Raw genomic sequence first — 27,662 nt, 5'->3', positions numbered from 1 at the left:
GGTATATATTGATGTATATATTAATATTGTTTCATGGAAATAAAGTTTAAGAGATTTCCCTCAAAAACAGTTACTGTTATCTTGTCAAATCTACATTTCAGACAGATATTGATGTTACAATCTTTTTAAATCATCTTATTTGCTACGTTTAATACACACAAATTGAATCATACATTGAATCCATATCCTTAGATTTAAACAATATAAATATATATAAAAAACTGAAATTTAATGGTTTTGTGAGCCAAGGTATTTGTGAGCCAAAAAAATTCTTACTTGAAAACTTACTTGAAATTCTTACTTAAAGACATAGAAGACAAAGTGCAGCAGCAATAAATAAATCACAGAAGGCTAAGTTGCATAAGGTGAGTGTGCATAATTTAAGTGACACGAAGTGATTTAAGTGATACATGTAAGTTTGACTTAAACGTTTAAAGCTGTTTATAACCCCTGCTGTGTTGTTAACACTGTATTCAATACTGATATTCAATTATTTTAAAAATGAACACACTTTTATGCCATTTTCTTGTAAGTCCCCAACAAAACAACTTCAACTTTTCTTTGCGGTCTGTGAAACACCCTTTGTGTAAAACCCACTTGGCTATAACCCATTACTCATTAATTCATGCATTATCATGTTCTATTCAAGCTTATTTCAGAATCCACATACAAATCCACATATTCTAAGGTAAGATCACATTCTGTTCATTCTTCCTTTCGATTGTGGCGTCTGTAGTATTCTCTACTGACCATGTCAAATTAGTAGGAACTCCACGTCCGGACTTGTTTTTGGACGGGTTTTTTTAATGGTTGCACTACCAGGATATCCGTGTAAACACTGTCGCCGTTTTTTTCTCCCTTAAATTCATCATGTCGTTCTCACGAGCGATTTATTTCTAGTTATTTTCGAAGCCGCTGGTGGGGGAACGCTCCTGACCACCTTGTGTGTTTTACTCTGCATTTTTGAAGGTGAAACTACTTATGAATATTGTATGCTGTCTGTAAGTGTTTGTTAGCCTGAAGATGGATTTTTCGAAGTTTTTGGCGGATGATTTTGATGTGAAGGACTGGGTCAATTGCGCTTTCAAAGTTGCCCAGAAAGATGCGCCAGGAAAGGCGGATGCGCACGCGGCCACGTTGGTTATGAAGCTGCAGCTTTTCATCCAGGAAGTGAACAACGCCATCGAGGGTGAGCTCATCCTCATCACTTGCTCTTTTATTAACATTTACTGATCAGCTCATCAGCCTGCGCGCTTTTCACAACGACGCAGCAGCACTCAAAAACGACTTCTAGTCCACATCAAGCACAATGTGTTACTCCACAGACGTCACGTCAGCTTCACATTCTAAGTTCCTCAGACCTGCCAGAAGTGTTCACATGATGTAAATGTCTTGTGAAAATGTGTGGATTTACACAGAAAGCAGTGATCAGGCCCTGCAGAACATGCCCCGTGTTCTGCGTGATGTGGACGCTCTCAAGCAGGAGGCTTCATTCCTAAAGGAGCAGATGGTTCTTGTCAAGGAGGACATCAGGAAGTTTGAACAGGACACTGTACAGTCTATGCAGGTAAATCCAGCACTGTGCCTTTACTACACAGACATGATAATACACATCCCCCCATTCATCCTCATATGGTTGTTAAAGATGTATCTGAGGTGTAAACATCTAACCATTTTGTTGTTTCGCCTGTGTGTGTTAGTTGTTGGTGGAGATTGATCAGGTCAAGTCTCACATGCAGCTGGCATCAGAAGCCTTGCAAGAAGCAGACAAGTGGAGCACACTGAGTGCTGATATTGAAGAGACCTTCAAATCTCAGGTGGCTATATGTTTGTGTTCTAAGTGTGTACTAGCACATTAACACACAGAGAGTGTGTTAAATGTGCTAGTATTTATATGTGTGTCATATAAACCTTCACTCCCGCAAGGTTTTGCAGAGTTATTTTTCAAGATTCAAGGCATGTTTATTGTCAATACAACATTACACACATCTTCAAATGCTGAAATGAAGATAACACTGCATGTATTGTTTTTACTTTTATACTATATATAAATGAACTAGGCAATTGTGTTGCTTGTGAAAAGTGCTCGGCAATTTGCCAGGCATATACAGGTACATGTGTATGTGGTTTTCAGGTACTGTGCTGGGGTGCACATTTGCAGACATGCCTTAGGAGCTGGGTTTGGGCACATTTGGAAGGGGGTTATAACTGTTTACCACAATGTTGTAGTACTTGAGCATTAAGAGCGCGCTCGTTGGCGCATGAGAGCATGCGTTCTAGTTAACACGTAGTCTGTTCGTAATCCGCAAGGCAAAATTCAAGGGTAAATAGGGTTAAAACTAGTGTAACAGTCCAAAAATGCAAGTAGCACATCACCATAAGGAGGACGTCACTGTTTTTGTCTTTATTAAATTAATTTTTCTGCGGTCTCCTGCATGCTTTTTTATGAGATATCACGGGATCATGCCAGTGGAATTTGGGACAAATATTTTTGGGACAAAATATTTTAATGTTAAATGATTACAGTAGTCTTCACATTTATTTAAGATGTTTAAATTATAATTTATAAAAAGTTTTCTGGCAGAATTCAACCCCAGCTGTTTTTTTTTTCTTCCATAAACAAAAAATTTCACAAGAAACACTAGCCAAGATCTTTTGTTCATAGGATACAATTAAGCATATTATATTCAGTGTTATCTTCGTTTTACATGCTCGCTACTGTTAACACCCATTGCGTCTGCAAAAAGCCTTGTAGTTTGGATTGACGACAAACTGAGTCTGAACCATGACGTTGCTGCGATCTCCAGATCCTGCAGGTTCACTCTCTCCAACATTTGCAAGATTAGGCTTTTTCTTTCACAACAGGCTACGCAGCTCCTCGTCCTGGCAATGGTCATCTCTTAACTCAACTATTGTAACTTTCTCCTGGCTGGAGCCTCTGCAGTCACTATAAAACCACTCCAGATGGTCCAAAATGTGTCAGACCGCCTCATCTTCAATCAGCCAAAATACACCCATGTCACGCCTCTTTTCACCTCTCTTCACTGGCTCCCGTTAGCTGCTCTCATCGAGTTCAAATCCTTGATGCTTGCCTATAGGGCTGTAAATGGAAGTGCACCCTCTTATATCAACACACTTTACTTTACTTTATTTTGCTGACGCTTTTATCCAATGTCTTACAGGAGGAAGACACCATATTGAACACACTACTAGCTAGCTACACTCCTGCATGCCCTCTCAGATCTGCAAATGAAATGAGACTGAAAATTCCGTCTTAACAGGGTTTCCAATCCCAATTGACTCTATTCTCCTTTGTTGTCCCTGGCTGGTGGAACAACTTGCCCTGCTCCATTCGACTAGACTACTACCACCTTTAAGAAGCAGTTAAAATCCCACTTGTTTAAAAAGTATTTCAGTGTCTAACACTAACACACGCACATGCACACACACTGGGAAAAAAAAAATATATATATATATTTTGTTTAGCACTTCACAATTCCCTAGCATGTTCTTTTCCTTATCAGGGCTCTTAGTTGTAACTCAAAATCTATAGAAACTGAATGAGAATTGCTGGTGTCTTCCTCTTGTAAGTCGCTTTGGATAAAAGCGTCTGCTAAGTAAAGTAAAAAGAATTTTGTGGAAACCGGGTCTCTTAAGTGTTAAAGTGTTAAGTGTTGCCGACCCCTGCTCTACACACATCATGTCACTGTTTAATGGTAAATTCTGCTTGTCTGCCTTTGTAGGATGTTTCTCTGATATCCAGTAAACTGGCAGCAATGCAGGGCAGTCTAGTGATGCTGGTGGACACTCCTGACTACAGTGAAAAGTGTCTGCAGCTGGAGGCTTTAAAAAACCGACTGGAGGCACTTGCCAGCCCACAGATAGTATCTGCATTCAGCTCACTTTCTATAGGTCAGTAAACCGATTTTTTGGACTTGTTTGTACTTTCCTGCCAGTTGAGCTGTGATTTGATTTGCCTTTTAAATCTGACAAGAATCTGTGTGTTTATGCCAGATCAAGCTAAAATTTTTGTCCAAGTCTTCAGTGATATGGACAGGATGCCTCAGCTCTTGGCCTATTACTACAAGTGTCATAAGGTGAGGAGAGCACACACTGCATAACATATATTTTAAATGTAAACCTCTACCCCTGAATGTAACTTCAGAAATCTCAAATTCATATGCACTTTAAGTGTATATGTAGAATACAGAATAAACATGTATGTACACACCAATCAGCCATGATCATCCAGTTTGTTTTCAGTAAGTCCCACCGCCTCACCTGCCATGCCATTAACTCCACGGGACTTCTGAAAGTAGGCTGTAGTATCTTGTGCGAGGCTGTCAGAGGCAGATCCTTCAAGTTGTGAGGTGGTGTCTTTTTCCAGATTATCCCCCAGCGATGTTTAATCAGATTGAGATCTTGAGAATGTGGAGTTCATCAAACTGTTCAACCGTTTTTGCTGTTTGAGAGGATACATTACAGATGGATTATTTGAAATAAGTGCAATTTCTGTAAATAAATACATAGAATAAGACTTGAACAATACAGGGAGTGCAGAATTATTAGGCAAATGAGTATTTTGTCCACATTATCCTCTTCATGCATTTTGTCTTACTCCAAGCTGTATAGGCTCGAAAGCCTACTACCAATTAAGCATATTAGGTGATGTGCATCTCTGTAATGAGAAGGGGTGTGGTCTAATGACATCAACACCCTATATCAGGTGTGCATAATTATTAGGCAACTTCCTTTCCTTTGGCAAAATGGGTCAAAAGAAGGACTTGACAGGCTCAGAAAAGTAAAAAATAGTGAGATATCTTGCAGAGGGATGCAGCAAATTGCAAAGCTTCTGAAGCGTGATCATCGAACAATCCAGCGTTTCATTCAAAATAGTCAACAGGGTCGCAAGAAGCGTGTGGAAAAACCAAGACGCAAAATAACTGCCCATGAACTGAGAAAAGTCAAGCGTGCAGCTGCCAAGATGCCACTTGCCACCAATTTGGCCATATTTCAGAGCTGCAACATCACTGGAGTGCCCAAAAGCACAAGGTGTGCAATACTCAGAGACATGGCCAAGGTAAGAAAGGCTGAAAGACGACCACCACTGAACAAGACACACAAGCTGAAACGTCAAGACTGGGCCAAGAAATATCTCAAGACTGATTTTTCTAAGGTTTTATGGACTGATGAAATGAGAGTGAGTCTTGATGGGCCAGATGGATGGGCCCGTGGCTGGATTGGTAAAGGGCAGAGAGCTCCAGTCCGACTCAGACGCCAGCAAGGTGGAGGTGGAGTACTGGTTTGGGCTGGCATCATCAAAGATGAGCTTGTGGGGCCTTTTCGGGTTGAGAATGGAGTCAAGCTCAACTCCCAGTCCTACTGCCAGTTTCTGGAAGACACCTTCTTCAAGCAGTGGTACAGGAAGAAGTCTGCAACCTTGATTTTCATGCAGGACAATGCTCCATCACACGCGTCCAAGTACTCCACAGCGTGGCTGGCAAGAAAGTGTATAAAACAAGAAAAACTAATGACATGGCCTCCTTGTTAACCTGATCTGAACCCCATTGAGAACCCCATTAGTTTTTTGGGTTCATTGAGAACATGGTTGTTTTTCAATAATAAAATTATTCCTCAAAAATACAACTTGCCTAATAATTCTGCACTCCCTGTACATAAATATCCACTACATGTACATAAAGGAACAAAACCCCACAGTTGCACAACAATATCAACACAACGCAAAGGAAAAACCTTGGTGGTTTTTCATCCAGGGTGGTTGTAACCTAGTGGGCTAGACATTTGCCTCTGAAGCAGAAGACCACAAAGGTTCAAACACCACTTACAACCATTTTGTCATTGTAAATGCGTCAAAGTTATCAGACCCCAAATCTGTTGTTCCATTGTACTGATAGGACAATGAGATATTTTACCGTAATCTCAGGTATTTATAGGAAGACATCTGAGTGATTTGTGGTGACCCATAAACTATTTCTGCTTATTTAGTTTTTAAATGAACTTTAAATATAAATTCATCAGCCACTGACTGGTGGCTGTTCCGTCATACCTCCAAAGCTGGATACTCTTGACCATTTACAATTTTCAAATTCTTACACAGGAGCTCCACCTTACCTCCATAGCTGGATATACTTTCTTTAAACCTGCTTCCTAAGACAGACCCTGCCTGTATATTTACTGCACATAGTGTTTTGGTGCCTGTTGCTGTTCATGCCTGTTTGTGTTGTGTGAATTGTTTTCTAGTTGTATCCATTACTTTATATCCTGAATATAGTGGATAATTTGCAGGGTTGATTGCTTCCTTCGGTTCCAGTTTTTTTTTTTTTTTTTTATTTTCTTGATGGCCTTTTGTCATGCATGTAGCTGATGTGTTTTTTGCAGGTGCGACTGCTGAGTGTGTGGGAGAGTTTGTCCCAGAGTGAAGCCCCACTGAAACAGCAACTATCAGAGTTCTACGATACTCTGCTGTCATCATGGCACTCACAGCTACAGTGGAGCAGCCAGGTTTACACACACACACACACACACACACAAACACATACACAGGGAAAAAAAAAATTTGACACATCTGAGTTTTTATCTGTAAGTGGATTTCTAATTTCCACCAGATGTAGCTATCAAGCCAAATATTGAATTCATGCAAAGAAATCAGAACATTAAGTATGCAAATTTAGTCATAATAAATAAAGTGAAATGACACAGGCAATATGTATTGAACACACTTTATTTAATACTTTGTAGGAAAGCCTTTGTCTGTGATTTCTAGCTGCCTCTTGTATGGAGAGACCAGTCATCTGCATTTCTCAAGATTGATTCTGGACCATTCTTTCACAAAAACGTTTTTTATCCAGAATGTACTGGTACATTTCTCTGTTCATCCTGCCTTCAATAATATGAAGTCTGCCAGTACCCCTTGCTGAAAAGAAGACCCAAACCATGATGCTTCCACCCACAAACATGGTGTGTAGAATGATTGCCAGAAAGTTAAATTTTGCTTTCATCTGACAATGCTATTGTCTCCCAATAATGTAAAGTCTTCTCAAATTTTTTTCAATGGTGTCTTGCGTGGTAAGCGTGCATGGATGCCATGGCGGTTCAGTGCAGTGCTTATAGTTTTCTTTGAAACAACAGTGCTGAAGTTCCTAATGTTCGGCCTGAGTGGTTCTCTGCTTTTGGAGAACTCTCCTGATTATTCTTTGGACTCCTTGGACCGGGATGCATGTAGCACCTGATCATGGCCAGTTTATGGTGAACTGATTCTCTTTCCATTTCTGGATAATTGCCCCCACAGTGCTCACAGGAACATTCAGCATTTTGGAAATGCATCTATAACCAGTCCCATCAGAATGCTTTTCAACAATAAGATTACGGAGATCTTGGAGATTTCTTTGCTTTTATCCATCATGAAGTGTTTAGTGTGTGCCTCCTCGGTAATGAGAAGCCTTTATAGGCCATCAATTGGGACTAAAGTAGGGTAAATCAATTTGTACTGATAGGGGGAAGGGTTTCTCTCTCAGTACTGACAGATTTCAGGATATCTCCTGGACATTTTGCACCTTATTATCAATGTGTTCAATAATTATTCACTTTATTTATTATGACTCAATTTGTATAATTAAATGTTCTGATTTCTTTGTATGAATTCAATATTTGGCTTGATTGCTACATCTGGAAGAAATTTTGTGTCAAAAACCTCTTACTATGTGATGTGTCAAATTGTTATTTTACCTGCTGTACATACATACAGTTACACAAACCTGGTTGTTGTGTGTAATTAATGTTTTCCATTTGGGTGAAGGTTTTTAAAAACCCTTATGAGGTGGTTACAGTTTTGATGATCCAGACTCTTACTGTGATGGTGCCGTCCATCCCAGAATGCATTACACTTGAGCTGCAGCGTTGCTTGGGTGACTGTCGTCTGAATACGCTGCTGGACCTTCACCAGACAGCTGTTAACTTCAGCCGTAGTTTGGAGAACGCCATGGTCTCAAACATTGGTGGGTCAGTAGGTGTTTGTGTGTCTTATAGGTCATCAGATTGTGTGTGTGTGTGTGTGTGTGTCTGCACTATGGTATGTGGTTGTGTGTTTGTTTGATGATATTAGTACACGTTTGTTTGTGTATGTAAGTGAATGTGAATTCTGGTATGATTTGTGAACTTATAGCTTTTTTTTTAATCATTTTTCCTTTCTTTGTGTTTAGGGGAGTGTAACTTTCAAAAGGTGTGTGAGCTGGTCTCATGTGTGTTTGCACCATATAAGGATTATCAGCTGCAGTATGGAAAGCTGGAGGAGACCAACCTACTTATTCAACTTAGTGTTGTGCCCCTGGTGAGAGAGACACACACACACGCACATTTTTCCAGTGTGATGAAATAATTGAATGCATTATAAATGTGTAATGGGGTGTGTGAGAAGAATTAAACGAAACATTTCCCACCCACTTTAAATAAATGCAGAACTATGAATGAATATTGTGTTCTTGTTGTGGGTTAGGAGCAAGGAGAGCTGTTGGACTGCGTCATGGAACTGGCCCACTCTGTGCAGAAGGTTTTTGGTCTGGCTGCCGCCGCTGTTGACCGCTGTGTTAAATTTACAGATGGCCTTGCCGTGTGTGGCCTTATAAGGGCCCTTCGATCCCTTTTCACCAAGTGAGATTAGATTTTCTTTATTTCATCATGCTACAGTCTCATGTTGTTTTATTTTTCATGAAAATCTTCTGAATCTTTTTTTCTCTACAGGTATGTGTCTGATTTTTCCGTTACCATGCGGTCAATCAGGCAGAAGTATAAACTTGAGGACAATACTAACTCTGATACGTTTACAGAGGACTGGACCACCTTCCAGAACTCAGTCAGGTGTTTTGTACATATGTATTAAACATACATCCACCTCAAAATTATTTAAAATTATTATACATGCAGACAATTGTATCAGACCTGAATCAATTTAAAATCTATAAAATGCTTCTAAATTGTGATTCTTGTGCAGAATCATTGCCACGTGTGGGGACCTGCTAAGACAGTGTGGGGCTTTTGAACAGCAGCTTTCAAACAAGTAAGAAATACATTTCCAACTCACCACACCCAACCTAACCTACATTGTCAAGGAGACAGGGTTCTTATGGTCATTAAAAACTTAGTCATGGAATTAGGAAGAAAGGAATTTGCCAGGTCTTGGAAAACTTTGAAATACAAAATGAACAAATTAGGGAAAAAGTAATTGAAATCTGATTGACACATGAATGTATAACATTCCCATAAGACTGCACAAAAAATGCTTTTCTCATTCTCATGTCTATAGTAGTAACTATATATAGTAGTGAACCATTTCATGTGGTACTGCATGTGTTGCTTCCGTATTCCACTACCTCTGCAGCTGCGTGTTTCCATTTAAAGGTCCCCTGACATTAAATTTTGTATAGGTCTTAGTGGTCCCCTAATACTAAATCGGAAATCTCTTTCCAAAATTCAGCCATGGTGCAGAATAACAGCCCCTTTGAGCCAGTCCCACAATGAGATGACAGAAACAATCTAGTACATATTCAATATTTTGATAATTCTTCCTGCAGAAAATCACATTTCTTCATAAACTGTATAGTTCATGAAATATGATTTCATGCAGGACTATTTATATAGTTTATGAAGGATTCAGCATCAATTTCAGCCTTTGAGCATCTGGATCAGTGACCAAAGTGTGTTCCAGTTCCTGCTCATATGGACCAGCATTCTGCAATCAATCAATGGGTTCCCACAATCACACCTGTGAGGAAGTGCTCACTAACAGATATAGACTAATTTGGGAACCATATTTGAGAGTAATGGGTGTTTAGTGCATGTAGAAAATATTTCATGAACAATGGGAGCAAAAAATAATAAGTGTTGTTTTATATTTTGGTTCAGTGTATGAACATCTTTCTGGTACATCCCATCTTTTTCCCTTGATTAGGTCTGATAAAATGGTTATAGGAGAGGATTGCTGAGAATATTATTTTCCATCAGGCCTTTACTTTGCAGACGCCTTTATCCAAAGCGGGAAGAGGAAGACACCAGCAATTCGATTTCTATAGATTTTGATTTTACAAAACTAAGAGCCCAAACTTGTCAGAAAAAGAACATGCTCAGAAATTGTTAAGTGCTAGACAAATTATTTATTTATTTATTTAATGTTGTTTTGTGCAGTGTGTATACATGTGCTTGTTTAATGTGTTAGATTAATCTGAAATACTTTTTGAACAAGTGGGTTTTCAACTGTCTCTTAATGGTGGTAGTAGTCTCGGCTAGTCGAATGGAGCAGGGCAAGTTTTTCCACCAGCAAGGGACAACAAAAGAGAATAGAGTTGATTGGGATCGGAGACCCCGTGAAGAGAGACTTTTCAGTCTCATTTAATTTGCAGATCTGAAAGGGCGTGCAGGAGCGTAGCCAGCTAGTAACAACAACAACAACATTTATTTCTTATATAGCCCAAAATCACATACAGTATGTCTCAATGGGCTTTGACAAGTAGTAGTATAAGAAGGTGCACTTCCAGCCCTGTAGGCAAGCATCAAGGATTTGAACTCAATGCGAGCAGCTACCGGGAGCCAGTGGAGAGAGGTGAAAAGAGGCGTGACATGGGTGTATTTTGGCTGATTGAAGATGAGGCGAGCTGCCATATTTTGGACCATCTGGAGTGATTTTATGGTGACTGCAGAGGCTCTAGCCAGGATAGAGTTACAATAGTCGAGTTTCGAGATGACCATTTGCCAGGACGAGGAGCTGCGTAGCCTGTTGTGAAAGAAAAAGCCTAATCTTGCGAATGTTGTAGAGAGTGAACCTTTTTTCTTTCAAGAGCGACATGAGGAAAAAAGGAAAATCCTTGTATTGTGAACCATACATCTCCACAAGAAGTTTGAAGTAATTATCAAATGTTGGAGAGAAAAATGTAAATATGTTTGAATCCCAGAGATGAACTTTTATCCCCTTGTGTCCTTCTTGAAGTCACGTGACCACCCCAGAAAAAAAAGTCCAAATCAATTCTACAGTGGTTAACTGACTACAAAATCCAGGATTTGCCATGGCTGATGTGAATCTTTTTGAAACCCAGTGAAAGGACCCGAAGGTGAGGGTCTAGGAGAGAGTTTCTATAAAGAAGGATTGTCTCCGATGCCTTGATCTGTATACTCCAACCTTATAAAAGAATGTGCTATTGCATTGGGAAGGGAGGTTGTATAAAATAGGAAATGCTGGTGTGCCAACAAATATTTTTGTTTAAAACATTTTAAAGAAATGATGTAGATTACAATTTTCCTTGCATAGTCAGCAGAATAAGAAAAAGTCATAAAATACTGCATGGTGAATCTAATAACTTTGTTAAATCCTCATGATTATGTTTTGGTCTTTTAAAATGTATTTATTATGCATTAAGCTACGTCACACTTTTTTTTAAAAATGTCTTTTCTAGGATCCTTGGCAGAGCAGGTCGTTTCCTGTGGGAAGGTTACACCCCACGGAGCCTGACTGGACTGCAGGAGAATGTGGTTGATAGGCGGAGCCAAAAGAACCCTTGGCAGGAATATAACTACCTACAACATAGTAACAGCACAGAATACAATAATCTGCTGGAGACACTTTATTCACTGAAGGTACTGAACTACAGACCAGGACAATGTTCATTTGATTTCAATAATTATATAAAGGAACAATTAATAATGTTACTAAGTTTATTAATGATTTTCTCTACAGTGTAGTCTGGGCCTTAAAAAAGGGGTAGTGGGAATAAAACATAACAGAAAACTGTGTGTGACAGTAGCTTTGAAATAGCCTACATTAACATACCTTTGGTAGCATGTTCTATTAATTTATTTAATTAAAATTTAGCAACTGGTCTCCCACATGTTTACAGGGAGGCTGCCATCATATTAAGCATAACCGTGTTCTTTTCTTACAGTGGTACACTGTTGGAGTTCAAACATTTGTGACCATGTTTTAACCATCTAAGGCAGGAACATGTGACATACCAGTGCAAAACACTAGCACAGTTTAAGATGTAGCACCATGCATAGGGTGGCCACAGTAGGCCTAGTAGGTCACAAAGTCACAAATTCAAACCAATTACTACCATTGGGGCAGTGGTGGCCTAACAGGTAAAGAAGCAGTGTTTTTTTTTTTTTTTTTGCAATGTTTTTATAGCATGTTTTGTGGCAGCATTCTTTGTAAATTCTGATTAATGGACGTACATTTACATTTCTGGCATTTAGCTGGATGTTCTTTTCCAGCATTACAGGACAGTCTTTCTGGAGCATCTTGCTCAGGGACACAATGTTAGTAAGAGGGGTTTGAGCCTGTGAGTCTGTGGTACTCTGGGCCCAGAGGCGAGTGTCTTATCCACCAGACTACTTCCACACTTCTTACAAATTAACAAATTATTTTATGTGTTTGTACATGCCCAGGAGAAAGGTACAGGGAACTCCAGCCTCTTATCTGAAACTCGTCAGTCTCTGATACGTTTGAACCAGCAGGCCAGTCAGCTGGCCTTTGACTCTGTTTTCCTACAAATCAAACAGCAGCTGTGTCTCCTCAACACACGAGAGGTTTGTGTATTTTGCACCTTTGTAGACACCAACTGTTAAAAATTGACATGAGAGTAAATAAAAACATTTGTAAGATATCTCACCTTTGTCTACCAATATAAAAATGGGCTTTTATTTAAAGAATTTAATAGACAGACGTAAATAGAAAACCTATACAAACAGTACAGTATAAATAGTACACTATACAAACAATCTGAAAAATATAAATTAGTTTGAGTGTATTAAAAATATATATAAATATATATGTGTATCGTGTATACAGTGCATCCGGTATGTATTCACAGCGAATCACTTTTTCCACATTTTGTTATGCTATATCCTTATTTCACAATATTCCAAAATATTTATTATTCCCTCAAAATACTACAGAACACCCCATAATGACAATTTACCTGAGGTTTTGGCATATTTATAAAAAAAATTAAAACTGGGAAATCACACGTATATAAGTATTCACAGACTTTGCTCCATACTTTGTTGATGCACCTTTGGCAGCAATTAAAGCCTCAAGTCTTTTTGAATATGATGCTACAAGCTTGACACAACTATCCTTGGCCAGTTTTGCTCATTCTTTGCAGCACCTCTCAAGCTCAGTCAGGTTGGATGGGAAGCATTGGTACACAGCCATTTTATCTTTCCAGAGATGTTCAATCAGATTCAAGTCTGGACTCTGGCTGGGCCACTCAAGGACATTCACAGAGTTGTCCTGAAGCCACTCCTGTGATATTTTGGTTTTGGTTTTGTGCTTAGGTTCACTGTCCTGCTGAAAGATGAACTGATGCCCTAGTTCAAGAGCATTCTGGAGTAGGGTTTCATCCAGGATGTCTCTGTACATTGCTGCAGTCATCTTTCCCTCTATCTTGACTAGTTTCCAGTTCCTGCAGCTGAAAACACCCCCAGAGCATAATGCTGCCACCACCATGCATCATTGTAGGGATTGTATTGGTCTGGTGATAAGCCTGAGAGCCTGGTTTCCTCAAAATATGACACCTGGCATTCACACCAAAATTCACACCAATCTTTGTCTCATCAGACCAGAGAATTTAGTATCTCATGGTATGAGAGACCTTCTGGTGCCTTTTGGCAAACTCCAGGCAGACTGTCATGTGACTTTCTGGCCACTCTACCATACAAGCCTGATTGGTGGATTGCTGCAGAGATGGTTGTCCAATGTCCACAGAGGACCTCTTGAGCTCAGACAGAGTGACCAGTGGATTCTTGGTCTCCTCCCTTCTCTCCCAATTGCTCAGTTTAGGTGGCCTGCCAGTTTTAAGAGTCCTGGCGCCATTGTCATTATGTGATGTGTGTAAAAAATTAATTTAATACATTTTGGAACTAGGCTGTAACATAACAAAATGTGCAAAGAGTGATGTGCTGTGAATACTTTTCGGATGCACTATATATAGTCACCGTTGCTTATCTGGGTCCGGGTCGCCGGGGCAGCATCCCAAGTGGGGAATCCCAGAGAGCCCTCTCCACCAGCTCCTCCAGCAGGATCCCAAGGCGTTCCCTGACTGGAGGTATAATTTCTCCAGCGTGTCCTTGGGTCAACCCGGGGGCCTCCAGGGAGGCATCTAGGATGCATCCTGACCAGTTGCCCAAACCACCTCAACTGGCTCCTCTCAATGTGGAGGAGCAGCGGTTCTACTCTGAGTCCCTCCTGGATGTCCAAGCTCCTCACCCTATCTCTAAGGCTGTGCCTGGCCACCTTACGGAGGACACTCATTTTGGCCACTTGTATCCACAATTTCGTTCTTTCAGTCATTACCCTTTCTTCTGACCTGGAGTTTGCAAGCCACCCTTTTCTGGTTGAGAACCATGAGCTCAGATTGATCCTCATCCCAGCCACTTCACACTTGGCTGCGAACCTACCCAGCAAGAGCTGAAGGTCAGAGCCTGATGAAGCTAGGAGGACACCATCATCTGCAAAAAGCAGAGGCTAGATTCTCGGCTGCACCTAGAAATTCTGTCCATATAGGTTATGAACAGAACTGGTGACAACGGGCAGTCCTGGCGAAGTCCAAACCATAAACTGCCGGTTATGCGGACCAAACTAACACTTCTCTGGTACAGGGACTGATTGGCCCTTAACAAAAGGCCATCCACCCCATACTCCTGGAGTGCCCCCCATAGGGTGCCCCTGGGGACATGGTCATAAGCCTTCTCCAAATCCACAAAACATGTGGATTCTTTGGGCAAACTCCCATGCCCCCTCAATCACCCTAGCAAGGGTAAAGAGCTGGTCCACAGTTCCACGGCCAGGACGAAAACCGCATTGCTCCTCCTCAATCTCAGATTCAACTATCGACCAGACCTTCCTCTCCAGTACCTTGGATTAGACATTTCCAGGGAGGCTGAGGAGTGTGATCCCCCTATATTTGGAACACACCTTCTGATCTCCACTCTTAAAAACAGGGACCACCACCACAGTCTGCCACTCCACCGGAACTGTCCCCGATGTCCACCATGACAACATCCATAGCCATGAGCTACCCAGGACTGATCTCATCCACCCCTGGGGCTCCGCCGCTGTGTGGCTGTTTGACAACCTCAGCAACTTCTGCACCTGAGATTGGACAGCCCATACCCAGGTGTCCCAACTCTGGTTCCTCCTTGGAATGTGCATTGGTGGGATTGAGGATTGAGTATTCCTTCCACTGCCCGACTATAGCACAGTGTGAGCGAGTTGCTGCCTTCTTCTCCTGAGGCGTCGGATGGTTTGTCAGAACCTCTTCGGAGCCGATTAATAGTCTTTCTCCATGGCCTCACCGAACCCCTCCCATGCCCGAGATTTTGCCTCGCCGCCTGCCACTGCTGCACCCTGCTTGGCCGTCTGGTACCTGTCTGCTGCTTCTGGAGACCCACAGACCAGCCATGCCCTGTAGGCCTCCTTCTTGAGCCTGACTGGTCCCCTAACCTCTGGTGTCCACCAAGAGGTACGGTGGTTACCGCCACGACTGGCACTGGCCACCTTGCGACCACAGCTAGCAACAGCCGCCTCAAAAATTGCAGAGCGGAACAAGGTCCATTCGGACTCAATGTCCCCCACTGCTCTCGGAATGCTGTCAAAGCTCTGCCAGAGGTGGGAATTGAAGACCATTTTGACAGGTTCTTCTGCCAGGCAAGTTTGCGTCTGCCAGGTCTATGTGGCATCTTCCCCTGCCGTCTGATCCATCTCACCACCAGGTGGTGATCAGTTGACAGCTCCGCTCCTCTCTTTACCAGAATGTCCAAAACATATGGTCGCCGGTCAGATGATACGGATAGAAAGTCAATCATCGACCTGCAACCTAGGCTGCCCTGGTACCAAGTGTACCGATGGGCATCCTTATTGTCGAACATGGTGTTCGTTATGGTCAAACTGCTTGCACAGATGTCCAATAATGAAACACCACTCAAGTTAAGATCTGGTGGGTCGTTCCTCCCAATCACGCCCCTGCAGGTCATGCTGTCATTGCCCACATGAGCGTCCACCAGCAGGTCAATGGAGTTCCCAGTCAGAGCACTATCTAACAGTCATCCAAGGGACTCCAAAAGGGTGGATACTCTGAGCTGTGATTTGGCGAATAAGCCAATTACCTTCGGGTAAACCCCAACAAACAGGCTGAGTGTCTTGGGGTTAACAAAAAGCCAACCTCAGCCCTCCCTTTGTCACCCGGAGCTAGAGGTGACATTCCATGTCCCAATAGCCAGTTTCCCTGTCCGGGGATTGGACCGCCAAAGCTCCCACCTCGGTCTGCCACCTGATCCACATTGCATCCTAGATGTTCCTCCTGCAGGTGGTGGGTCTACAGTTGTATGAGCCCATCGGGCAAAAGCCCGGCCACCAGTCGCTCGCTCAAGGGCCCCAAACACAGGCATGGGGTACACTGGCTCTTTGTTGTTCCTTCCATGAAAGGTCTTCTGAATTGTTTTTTGTCTCACCCTTTACCTAAGACCAGCTTGTCATGGCAGACCCTTCCATGGGCACCAAGTGCCCCAGACAACGTAGCTCCTAGGAACATTAGGGCTCTCAAACTCCTCCACCACGATAATGTGACTGTTCAAGGAGGAGTGCACTGTATATGTAAATGTAAACTTGTGTGTTTCAGCTCCAAGGTTCCAGTGAATTCTGCAAATCCCTTTCTGAGGATCTCCCCACATTCAGCCTGTCTCCACAGGAGTATATTACAAATGTAATATATACAATACTAAACTTAATACATAACTAAACTTAAATATGAACCATTTATCTAATTGTGTGTGTGTTTTTAAGATTGGCCAGTACATCATGTCTTTGCCACTGCACTTGGAGCCTTTTGTGACACAAGATGATCCTGCTCTGGAGCTCGCACTGCACACTGGAAAACTGCCATACCCACCAGAGCAAGGTAATACTGCTGTAGATATGGGAAACTTGTGCTGAAACAATACACTATAAACATACGGAATACTTTACATTTATAGCATTTATCAAACGCCACATGTGGCTCTTTTATCCCTACACTGCAGCTGCTTGTGGCTTTGGAAAATAAATAAGTGTATTTTATTTTTATCCGTTTTTTTACATTTTTTTTTATTGTAGTTTAAAAATTTAAGGTTATTGTGAGATTGTTGTAACATTATATGTGATAATTTTTGTTGCTCAAAATATGCATAACAAATGCTCTATACAGCCTGGGTACCCCCACCAGAGCTGTTAATCAGTTTATTAAGTTAGGTTGGTTCAAAAATCTGAAACTACTTGGTGTATGTAAACAGTTGTTTGCTGTATGAATTGTTTAATGCTTGGCATGCGTTGACTTCAAGGTAGAGGTGTGAACCTTCACTTGTCTCACAATTTGCCGTAAATGTCTACATGGTCACATGATGTTTTCAAATACAAGCGCTACGGTCTTGTACACTGTGTGGACTCCACAAATGGCAGAAAACACCTGGTTCAGATGTCCATGGCGTCTGGTTCACAGACTGTAAAGCTTCTTTCAGACCGAGCGTGAAAAATATACATGTTTTCTAAACTCCCGGTAAGACTAATCATGTCGTGTTGTGGATCTGTGGACACTCAGGAAAAGATCAGCTTTTCCTCCATTCCAGCTTCGTGTGCGTGTTTTGGAGTGAAAATATGTCAAGGCTGCCGGGTGCCGCACAGCGTAAAACTCCTATCCGGAGTGGCGCTGTATTCTGTAAATCAGGCCGACAGTCACTACTGGCATTACTTTTTAAACGAGAATTTTTATACCGCCATCAGAAAACAATTTAGCATAATTATTGATTATGTTCTGCACTGCATCGATGCAATATTGTCCACGTCTGCATTGCGATGCATAATAAAATGATCTAAATTCATAAAAAAAAAATATTGTCATAACAATGTTATAAGTGGCTCTTTTTACTTTATCAAATCAGTAAATATGCATACAAAGCTATATTCAATTTGTTTTACACAAATAAAATGCAAACATTTAACAAATAAAAAAAAAAAGAGCTGGCTAGTGGTTGCCCAAAATATAGGTTAGTTTGCTGTAAAGCTTAATTAATGTTCAACATTTGTTACATTTCTTTTTGAATCCTCTTCCAGAATTCAACTATTTGTGGAAAATCCTAGAATATGCTTCCCCTTCAGCATAAGCTTGATGTGTGTCTCAAATATAATTCACAAATTCGCATATCAAGGTGCTGATTAGACAGCAATGACAGGTGTACATTAAACCACCCACATTAAACAGCCACTTTTAAATGTCTTGTTTTGTCACACAGCACAGTGCCACAGATGTTGAATCTTTCAAGGGAGCATGCAGTCAGCGCTTTTGCCCATGAAATGAATGTCCATAATCCATCTCCAAATTTAACCTACATCTAACCCTAACTGTTACGCATGCATGCGTACTCGCGGAACCGATCAGGCAAGTGGTAAGAATTGGGCGAAGGGCTCTAAACCCGGAAGTGCGCAACATGCTGTGATTGATGGAACTGACTTGATTGGGCAAATGCTCACATTTAATTGTGTCTGGCACGTTGGAGTGGCATTCTGTTCAAAGATGAGTCCCTGTTTTCTCTGTTCAGGGCAGATGGCAGACATTGTGTGTGGGTGAGTGGTTTGCTGACATCAACATTGTGGATTAAGTGGCCCATGGTGGCGTTGGGTTTATGGTATGAGTAAATGTATGTCATTTTATTGATTGCATTTTGAATGCACAGAGATAACATGACGGGATCCCGAGGCCCATTGTTGTGCCATTCATCCTCGACCATCACCTCATGTTGCAGCATGGCCCCATATTGCAAGGATCTGTACACAGTTCCTGTAATCTGAAAGCATTCCAGTTCCTGCAGGCCAGCATACTTACTGGGTTGCTTACATATTTGGGATGCAGGAATGATTGGTGTACATCATGGCTGCCCACTGATCACAAAAGGTGATTGGTTAAAAGCAGAGGAAACATTTTGTTGTGTGCACTGTGTTGTACTGCAGTGTTTCACAATGACAATCACTTTCACTTCACTTCAAGTTGCATTATACAATATAATATGCATAGTCAATGATGTGTTGTTGAAGCAGATTTTTTAGCAACTTCAGAATGAAAATTGAGTGTGTACAATAATTTGATAAATTTAATCCAAAAATATGATCATTTTAAGATGCTAGTTTAGCATTTGGGATCTGGCAACACTGATGTGTATTCATGTGCTCTCGCTAGAGTGGGGGTTGTCGCTCTGAATATTCATGTATTCCACTCATATGTTTCAAACATACAGGAATATCTATATACCCTCACCACCCACTTTATTACATATGCCTTGCTTTCAGAATTGACTTAATTGTTCATGGCAGTCTACATCTGGTTGCTCTTCACTGCAGCATCTGGTTTGAATGACCTGTAGAGGTCAGGGCAGGTCTGGTATAGCACTCACCTACTGACAGTCAGGATGCTCTCAGCAGCAGCTTCCATTAGTTACACCTCAATACACTTTGCCCTCATTATCATTGATATAAGTTATGTAATATGAGACCAGGCTCGGAGCAGAATGTTGGTGCTGGTGCCAGGAGTCAGGCAGGAAAGGGCTGCCTGCTGCTGCTACTGCTAACAAAAATAATGCTGCTGATGATAATAGAAGCAGCAACAACATGAAAGACTCTCCTTCTTTTCTATCATTCCCATGTTCAGAGGTAATCCCGTGTATTGTTCAGTAACTGAACATTTGTAAGTAAAATGCTGGGAATCAGTGTGGTTGTTCCCAGCAAAAAATGCAAAAATTAGATCAACCCACAGTCTGTACATTGACTCGGAGCTCGGTTGTGCCATCTTGACACCTGCTCAGGTTAAACCTAGAATCACTTGTTACCTGCTTTATCAGACTTTATCAGAACTGGCAGAATAATCAATGAAAATTTATTTATACATAGCTGTTTTGTGACAATAGACATCGTAAAAAGCAAACCACAGAACAGCCCCAAGTGAGCAAACCAATGGCAACATTAACAAGGAAAAACTCCCTGAAAAAGGAAGAAACCTTGAGAGGAACCAGGCTCAGGAAGGGGAACAATCGTCCTCTGGTCAGTTGTAGATTACTCTGAAATGTTTAATGAGATTTATCCAGGAAATATGATATGTAGAGGTTATTGCAGTCCTCTTGTGTATTATGATGTGAGGTAGCATTTTACAGTTCCGCCCTGTAAGGTTAGCATTTCAGGACTCAGGAAAAAAAAGAGCAATGTTCTTCTGTCTTTTCTGACTCACCCCTTTGTATGTTTTCTTCACTTCTTTTACTCAATCACTCTCAACTTGTGCACTTGTCTTTGGGGGCGACCTCAAGTTGGACTAAATAAAGAAATAGACAGGCTAATTACAGCTGGAACTCAGCATAATTGGGAATCTATCAGTCTACTTAAACAGTGTATGAATGACTATGGACTTTGTGATGCATTCTCTTCACACTTACTGCAGGAAATATACTTTTTTCCTCACATGTTTATCCCTCCTATTCTCGTCTTGATTATTTCCTAGTCAGCAACTCACTGATGAGTGACTTATCAGACAGCTGTCAACGACCATACAGCTGTGTCTTTAACTCCAATATATAAGAATATCATTCAACCTATTAAAAACTGGAGAATTTTCTCATCATTGCTTGATGTTGATTTTAGCAAATATTAAAAAAAAGAGAGTGAACCTTATATTTATACTGTAATTACAGGAACATCATCATCTGTTCTCTGGGAATTAGGCAAAGCTGTGATGAGAGATAAAATAATTTCCTTCTCATTGCATTAAAAGAAGAGAGAAGTAACCATTGATCTTTAGAAGAAAGTTACATAAAATCCCTGAAACTTGAAAAACTTGAACACTATAAGAAATTGGGTCAATTTCTAGCTAACCAGTTAAAAATAAAGGATTTAAAAAAAAAACAACACTTTCAGGGACTTTTACAAATCTTTATACTGATCACAGATAAACCAATCTAAAGATTAGTGTGTTACCCACTAGGCTACTAGAACCCATGAAAATCTTAAATGTTACTAATAATTATTTCTGTACTCAGTGGTAATGCAACAATTCGCCTGAACAGGGACTTGAACCCTGGACCCTCAGATTAAAAGTGATGCTCTACCGACTGAGCTATCCAGGCTCTTACTTTAAGAAGCCCTGAATAGTTTGCCCAATAAAAAAGCCCCAGGTCAAAATGGATTTCCAGCTGAATTCTTTGAAGAATTCCAGACAATTCTGGCACCAACTTTTATAGATTGATGCAGGAAAAGAAAGGAAAATGGTAGACTACCAGCTCATACGAACTCTACTAATATTACTCTATTGCTAAAACCAAGCAAGGACCCTACATTTTTTTCTTTCCAGCTATCGCCCAATATCCCTTATTAACACTGACCTTAAAACAATCTGCAAAGGTCTCTCAAAAAGAATAGAGAAGATAACTTATAATTCATCCTGACCAAACTGATTTCATAAAAGTCAGGCTCTTAACAAATACACATAGATTACTAAATACGATAGACTATTCATGCAACAAAAACATTGAAATGACATTGCCTCTAGATGCAGAAAAAGCATTTGACACAGTTCACCGGACATCCCTGTTCTATTTGCTGTTTTACATAAATTTGGTTTTGGACACTCTTTCATTAACTGGTTAGAAATATTATATAGTTCTCCAATTCCATTTGTCACGACAAACGACCAAACATCCTCTAGCTTCAGTCTCAAGATTGGCACCAGGCAGGGATGTCCACTCTCCCCCTCACTGTTTGCATTTTTTATTGAACTGCTAGCAGCAGAAAGGAGGATTAGACCAACCTAACCTTTTTACAATTTTTAGCCAGCAGGCTACATATTGAAGGGTGATTAAAACCTACCCACCTAGATGAGCCTTGGCTGGACATAGAAAAAGGCTTTATGCAATAATATAGATATTTCAGACCTACTGGTCAATAGCTCATCGATCAAACGACACATATGTTTTAAAAGAATCACTATCAGCTAATCTCCGACAGCATGGTCACAGTTCTCATGCAAACGTACACCCATCTGGAACAACCTATAATACTATAAAACAATCGCAAACAGGAAGTCATTTCTGCGTTTTTCCAGAAAAAAAATTACGTTTAATTACATTAAATGAGCAACTTTGAACGGCGAAGCAGAATATCCATATTTTTAATTGAACTTAGGCACTGTGGGTTCATGGGAAGGACTGAGCGGACACAGAGGGTTGGCAGAGGGTTGTTGGCTCCATACCCGTTCCTTGTTCTTAAAAGCATTTTAGAACAACACGCAGCAACACCACATTTGAACGGGTGATGGGAGCCAGAGGGTCTATTCACACCCTTCTTCTCTATTTGACGGACTGGGGCTGAGAGGACAAGCTAACCTGGTCCCTGCAGCAGCAAGGAATCCCACCAGCCCGTACTCCAACCACGCAGCTAGCTTGTCCTCTCAGTCTCCAGCTGCAGTCGGTGAACATAGAACAAGACCCCCTGCTCACATTTGGTGCTGTGGTGTTCTAAAATGCTTTTAAAACAAGAGATGGGTATGGAGCTGACAACGCATCTTCTTACCTCCACCCCAGGGTTAAGGGACTAGTTCTGGGCCTGGGGTAGACTACCCATAGGGGGGTGATTGTGCCCGAACTGCTCCATAGATCAAAAACTTTTGCCAGAATGCTGCTTGAGCTCAGCACAGCATTCAACACAATCATTCCCCAGAAACTGGTGAGGAAGTTGGACATTCTGGGAATAAGTGCTCCAATCTTGGACTTCCTAACAGACAGGCCTCAGTCTGTGTCTATAGTCTGAGTTGAGTCATGGCAACTGGACTTTCTTTCTTTAAGGTAGAGACGTTTCATTCTGCATCCACAGAACTTTGTCAATCTGAGGGAAGTTGGCTTGTGCCCACAAATTTATCCTCCAGTTTAGGATAAATAGACAGATACTGTGTCTACAGGAAACACATTCAATGTCAGACTGAGCACAGGTTCCCTACAGATTTGTGTGCTCAACCCATTGCAGTTCTAATTTATATTCTTCCAGTTCTGATAAATATATAAAGTCCCTGACAAAAGTTTTGTCGCTTGTGCACAAATTGACCACAAGTGCCACTGAAATATATTTCTAATCAAACATTTTTTACAAGAAATGGCTCATTTTATTCCCAACAGCCTTTGTAATAATGTTTCAGTGCAAAACGAAACTGTCAAAAAGTGCTCTTAATATTCAACGCTTGGTAAAGTCCATTGAGTCCATTTTTGCAAAGACATAAATGTTGCTGCCTTGTCATATGAGCTTCACCTGTGACTAATAATGGATCCATTAGGTCTCAGGTGTGTATAAAAAGAACCCCAGTACACTAGATCTTCACATCAAGTGCAACTAGACCTCTGCAAACATGCCTAAGATTCACCCTGAGACTAAAGTGTTGATTATCAAGAGGCTGAAGACCAGATCCACTGCTGATGTGGCAGACACCTTCATTGTATCCCAGCATCAAGTACAGAGGATAAAGAAAATATATATTTAAAGAGACTGGAGACATTTTTGACAAGCCCAGGTCAGGCAGACCCTGCAAGACAACTGCTGAAGAGGACCGTTTGTTGGCTCAAAAATCCAAGTCCAGCTCATTTTCCACTGCAGCAGAGCTCCAAGAGACCTGGTCACCTGAAGTCCCTGTGTCAACCAGAACAGTGGATTCTGTCTCAAAATGGCCTCCATGATCAAATCAGTGCCCAGAAGCCAGCCACTAAACAAAAGACAATTGAAAAAACGTGTGGCATTTGCCAAGGCCCACAGCCTGCTCCGAGATTCACTCAGAAAAAAAGTTTGGTGGCAGAAAAATCATGGTCTGGGGTTATATCCAGTATGGGGGTGTGCAAGAGATCTGCAGGGGAAGGCAACATCAATAGTCTGAAATATCAAAAAATCTGCCAAATTCTGCAGTAGGATGGCGCTCCATCACATACTTCCATCTCCACATCAAAGTTCCTCAAGGCAAAGAAGATCAATATGCTCCAGGATTGGCCAGCCCAGTCAACAAACATGAACATCATTGAGCATGTGTGGGGTAGGATGAAAGAGGAAGCATGGAAGAGGAAACCAAAGAATATTGTAAGATTGGGCATCGCAGGACCATGCTTTTGTTTTGCATAGCGACCGTCTACAAGGAGAAATGTGACATTCCTGTGCAAATTGTTGTGCATGAAGATTCAACACCTCTGTTTCAAATGCCTTTTTGTCGGACGGCCTTTTGCCGAGCCAAATGTGTGAAGTGTTGGCTGTCGGGACCGCCTACCCTCTTTGTCTTGCGCAGACGGGAGGCCCCCGAGCCGAACGTGTGAAGTGTCAGCCGTCAGGACCGCCCACTCTCTTTGTCTTCCCCAGATGGGAGGCACCGGGGGGGGGGGCGTGACATCAGAAACAACAGGTTCTGATTGGTCTGTGACAACTTCCTATAGGCCAGTGACAACTTCCTGTAGGCCAGGGGTATAAAGGTCTGCTCACATGTGGGGAAGGGACTTTTTCTTTTCTTTCCCAGCTGGTTCCCAAACCGGATCTTCTGGTTTTCGAGCCTGCTCTATCATCTCATTATTTCCCATGGCTCTGCCTCTTTCTCTCTCTCTCTCTCTCTCTCCCCCTTTACTCTTTCTTCTCATTTTTGTTTTCTCTGTAACCTTGGTACCTTTTTACATTCAATATTCACATGTAACTACAATAATTATTTACCGGTGTTAATAAATTAGAAACTGTTCATTTTTAACCTCTATTGTGCCATGCCTCTTTCTGCCAGGTAACATCAAATTGGAGTGGTTGAATACAATGCTTTTGTGTGGAGGGAGAAAGAGTTTTTCTACACTCTGTTCTCTCATCACCACACGGTTCATTTTTTCCATTTAGATTAACTCCTGGAGGCATGCAAGACTGCTTTCTTTGCTATTCCTGATGACTTCATCAATAAATTGTATGAATCCTTGCCAAACCGCATGGATGCAGTCCTTCAAGCTCATGGAAGTCATAAAAGATATTAAATTTGGATGTCACAGCACCACTACTTAATCTGCTGACATATTTTTGTATTTGCATTAAATTTGTTACATTTCTGTATAGGCGACAAAACTTTTGCCTTGCCAAATTTTGACCTTTCTGTCTTGATTAAATGAGAATTTTTTTTCAGTGAAACTAATTCATTTCAATGCATTAAACATCATTTGGTAGGGTTTTAGCTTTTCATATGAGCTATTTCTAACACCAATTGCTTAATTTAAAGTCTACAAAGTAGATTAGCGACAAGACTTTTGTCAGGAACTGTACAGTCTAGGTGACTAGCAGTTGATACTGTGGTTGTAAGTTGGAGTTTTTTTTTTTTACTTTTTCAAATTGTTCAAATGTTCAAAAAATAAATGACTTTCAGTCATGAAAGAATATATTTCAATAAAGTTGTATTTTTTTGTATAATCTAAGGAGAAACCCATCAGGAACTAATGCCAGAAAATTTCCCAAAAGAAACATTGCATTCAATCAAATCCATAAAGTGAGGCATGCATTTACCTATTCTTGCCCTGATGTGTCCAAAACTAATTTTTTTCATTTTCATTTTCCAGGTTTTAATCATTTGTATTTATCTTCTTAATTTCATTTGCTTGATTCTGTACAGTAATCAGACTTTTCTGGTTTCTAATAATCTCCCTGGAAGGTTACCACCTTAACCTCAATGCCAGTCTGTGGATGTGCTGGGAAAGAGCTTAATCTCTTCTTGTTCTGACATTGAAAGTCTGTGAAACGATGACATAAGAATTTTACTGCTTGTTTATAAATGTTGGTTTATCCGCTCTGCAGGTGATGATGTGCCTGAGCTGGAGAACATGGCTGACTACTGGTTAGGCTCCATCGCCCGGGCAACCATGCAGACATACTCTGATGTGATTTTGCAGATTCCAGAGCTCAGTCCTCATGCCACAAAGCAGCTAGCCACTGACATTGGTACAGTAACCCTGACTACCTGATATTGCTTAGGGTTAATTTCCTTCTATATTGTTAATGGCTAGAAATGTCAAGTTTGATACAGATTCATAAGATTTTAATGTGTTTGCGTGCAGTATTTTAATTTTGTTTACTTTCATTTTCAGTTATTCTGTAATCTTTATGTATCCCTTTTCAATTCAGTCAATTATATTACCATATCTATTTTGTATGTGTGTAAACAGATTACCTTAGCAATGTGATGGACGCTCTGGGACTCCAGACATCTAGAACTCTCCAGAACATCCAGTCTCTCCTGTGTGCCCAACCTGACAAGTTCTGGCAGGTGGCTAAAGCTCTTCCCCAGAGGCTGAGCTCCACCATCGCAGCCATGAGGGGTTTGGAGTGAGACCCTAACTCTACGCCCTCTGCCTCCTAATGTCTAATGTAAAAATTGTTTGAATCTGGGTAAAATAAACTTCACTACAGTTCAGTAATATTTCTGTTTCAAGTTCTGTTTTCACACATTTCAAGTCAGATTAAATAAGTCAGTTTTTGTTAGTCGCTTTCATGCAATCTCCTTATCAGTGTTTTTCATCTGACTTGGACTGTTTGAACATTTGTTGCTGACAGTTACAGGTCAATCAGATCAATTAAAACTTCAAAACAAGCACATGGCCAGAAAAAGCCAGGACAGCAGTGACACACGGGGAACGTGTGAAGGCATCCAGGAAGTCACAAACTACAGGACAACAATCTCTGCCTGTGACATTGACCCTACTGGTTCACAGTGACTGTGTGGAAATACACTGGAAGAAACCAGATGCAATCTTATGATCAATCCTTCTTTGACACCTAAATAACATACAGATACTAGATGAGATTGCACTGAAAAACTTACAGGAAAAAAAAAAGTTACAGGAATATTATTCCTCCTTAAACAACTGATATACTTAAGAATGTTGTTGTGGAACGAATATTAGTGTATTGCAGTGCTACATACATGTTTTGTCCTCACCAAACTCTGTGTAAAGGTTTGTCCATGTAGCCAAGTTTATACATTTTCATCCACTATACTACTGATTCCATACACACCTTTAAAAAAAAAAAAGAAACTTGCCTAATCTTGCATCTCTAGAATAATGAAATATTTCACCAAAACAAACATTTTTAGAAAGTAATTTACCTAACATTGTTAAACGTATAGTGTCAGCCACCAATTGTGGAAGTTGTCCCACTTAAAAAGATGAAAGATCTGTAGATCTTTTCATCATCGGCACACTTTTGTGAGACAGAGTGTAAAAAAAAAAACTTATATGCAGGAAAAAAGTATGTTGCACATACAAACAAGCAAAAATTCTGGCCTTCTGTTACTTCCATTTTAAGAAGCTCTCTAGCCTTCATTCATTGCCTATATGACAACTGTTTGAACTCATTATTTGTGTAAAAGACACCTGTTCACATTTTCAAACAGTCAGTCTCCAACCTCCACCATGGCAAAGACCAGAGAGCTGCCTAATGGCACCAGGGACAAGATTGGTCCCAGACCTGTGCAGGTGTATGATAGGATTAAAATCCCTCTGCTTAAGACAAATTTTTGCGGGAAAAAAAAAAAGGTTTTTCCAGCATGACAATG

At 40.9% G+C, this 27,662-nt stretch overlaps 1 protein-coding gene and 1 non-coding gene across 3 annotated transcripts; one reads left to right on the top strand and one right to left on the bottom strand.

The window, feature by feature from the left end:
• The first annotated feature begins 789 nt into the window (after positions 1-789).
• Positions 790-26,525, top strand: cog7 (component of oligomeric golgi complex 7). 2 transcript variants are annotated; one of them, XM_028970006.1, is made up of 17 exons: positions 790-1,189; positions 1,419-1,567; positions 1,701-1,817; positions 3,744-3,912; positions 4,015-4,097; positions 6,400-6,522; positions 7,817-8,015; positions 8,220-8,347; positions 8,513-8,667; positions 8,758-8,874; positions 9,008-9,073; positions 11,460-11,640; positions 12,448-12,588; positions 16,680-16,763; positions 16,844-16,958; positions 25,904-26,047; positions 26,272-26,525. In XM_028970006.1, the coding sequence occupies exons 1-17, from the start codon at positions 1,024-1,026 to the stop codon at positions 26,433-26,435; spliced, it is 2,301 nt and encodes a 766-aa protein (XP_028825839.1). In that variant the 5' UTR covers positions 790-1,023; the 3' UTR covers positions 26,436-26,525. The 2 variants fall into 2 exon arrangements, with proteins under 2 accessions (XP_028825839.1, XP_028825838.1); XM_028970005.1 differs by having other exon boundaries at positions 12,442-12,588.
• trnak-uuu (transfer RNA lysine (anticodon UUU)) lies at positions 21,125-21,195 on the bottom strand. The gene has a single exon. It is a non-coding gene; the product is annotated as a tRNA-Lys (tRNA).
• Positions 26,526-27,662: the final 1,137 nt, after the last annotated feature.

This window comes from Denticeps clupeoides, chromosome 2 (genome assembly GCF_900700375.1).
Source record: "Denticeps clupeoides chromosome 2, fDenClu1.1, whole genome shotgun sequence".
Lineage (NCBI taxonomy): Eukaryota > Metazoa > Chordata > Actinopteri > Clupeiformes > Denticipitidae > Denticeps > Denticeps clupeoides.
This window is presented reverse-complemented; position numbering and strand designations above follow the sequence as displayed.

Bases quoted from the DNA above. Each gene is read 5' to 3' on its own strand.
- cog7 (XM_028970005.1), top strand. From the start codon at position 1,024: ATGGATTTTTCGAAGTTTTTGGCGGATGATTTTGATGTGAAGGACTGG. The intron at 8,668-8,757 runs GTGAGATTAGAT...TTTTCTCTACAG, and splicing joins CTTCGATCCCTTTTCACCAA to GTATGTGTCTGATTTTTCCG. The intron at 11,641-12,441 runs GTACTGAACTAC...GTGTTTGTACAT, and splicing joins AGACACTTTATTCACTGAAG to GCCCAGGAGAAAGGTACAGG.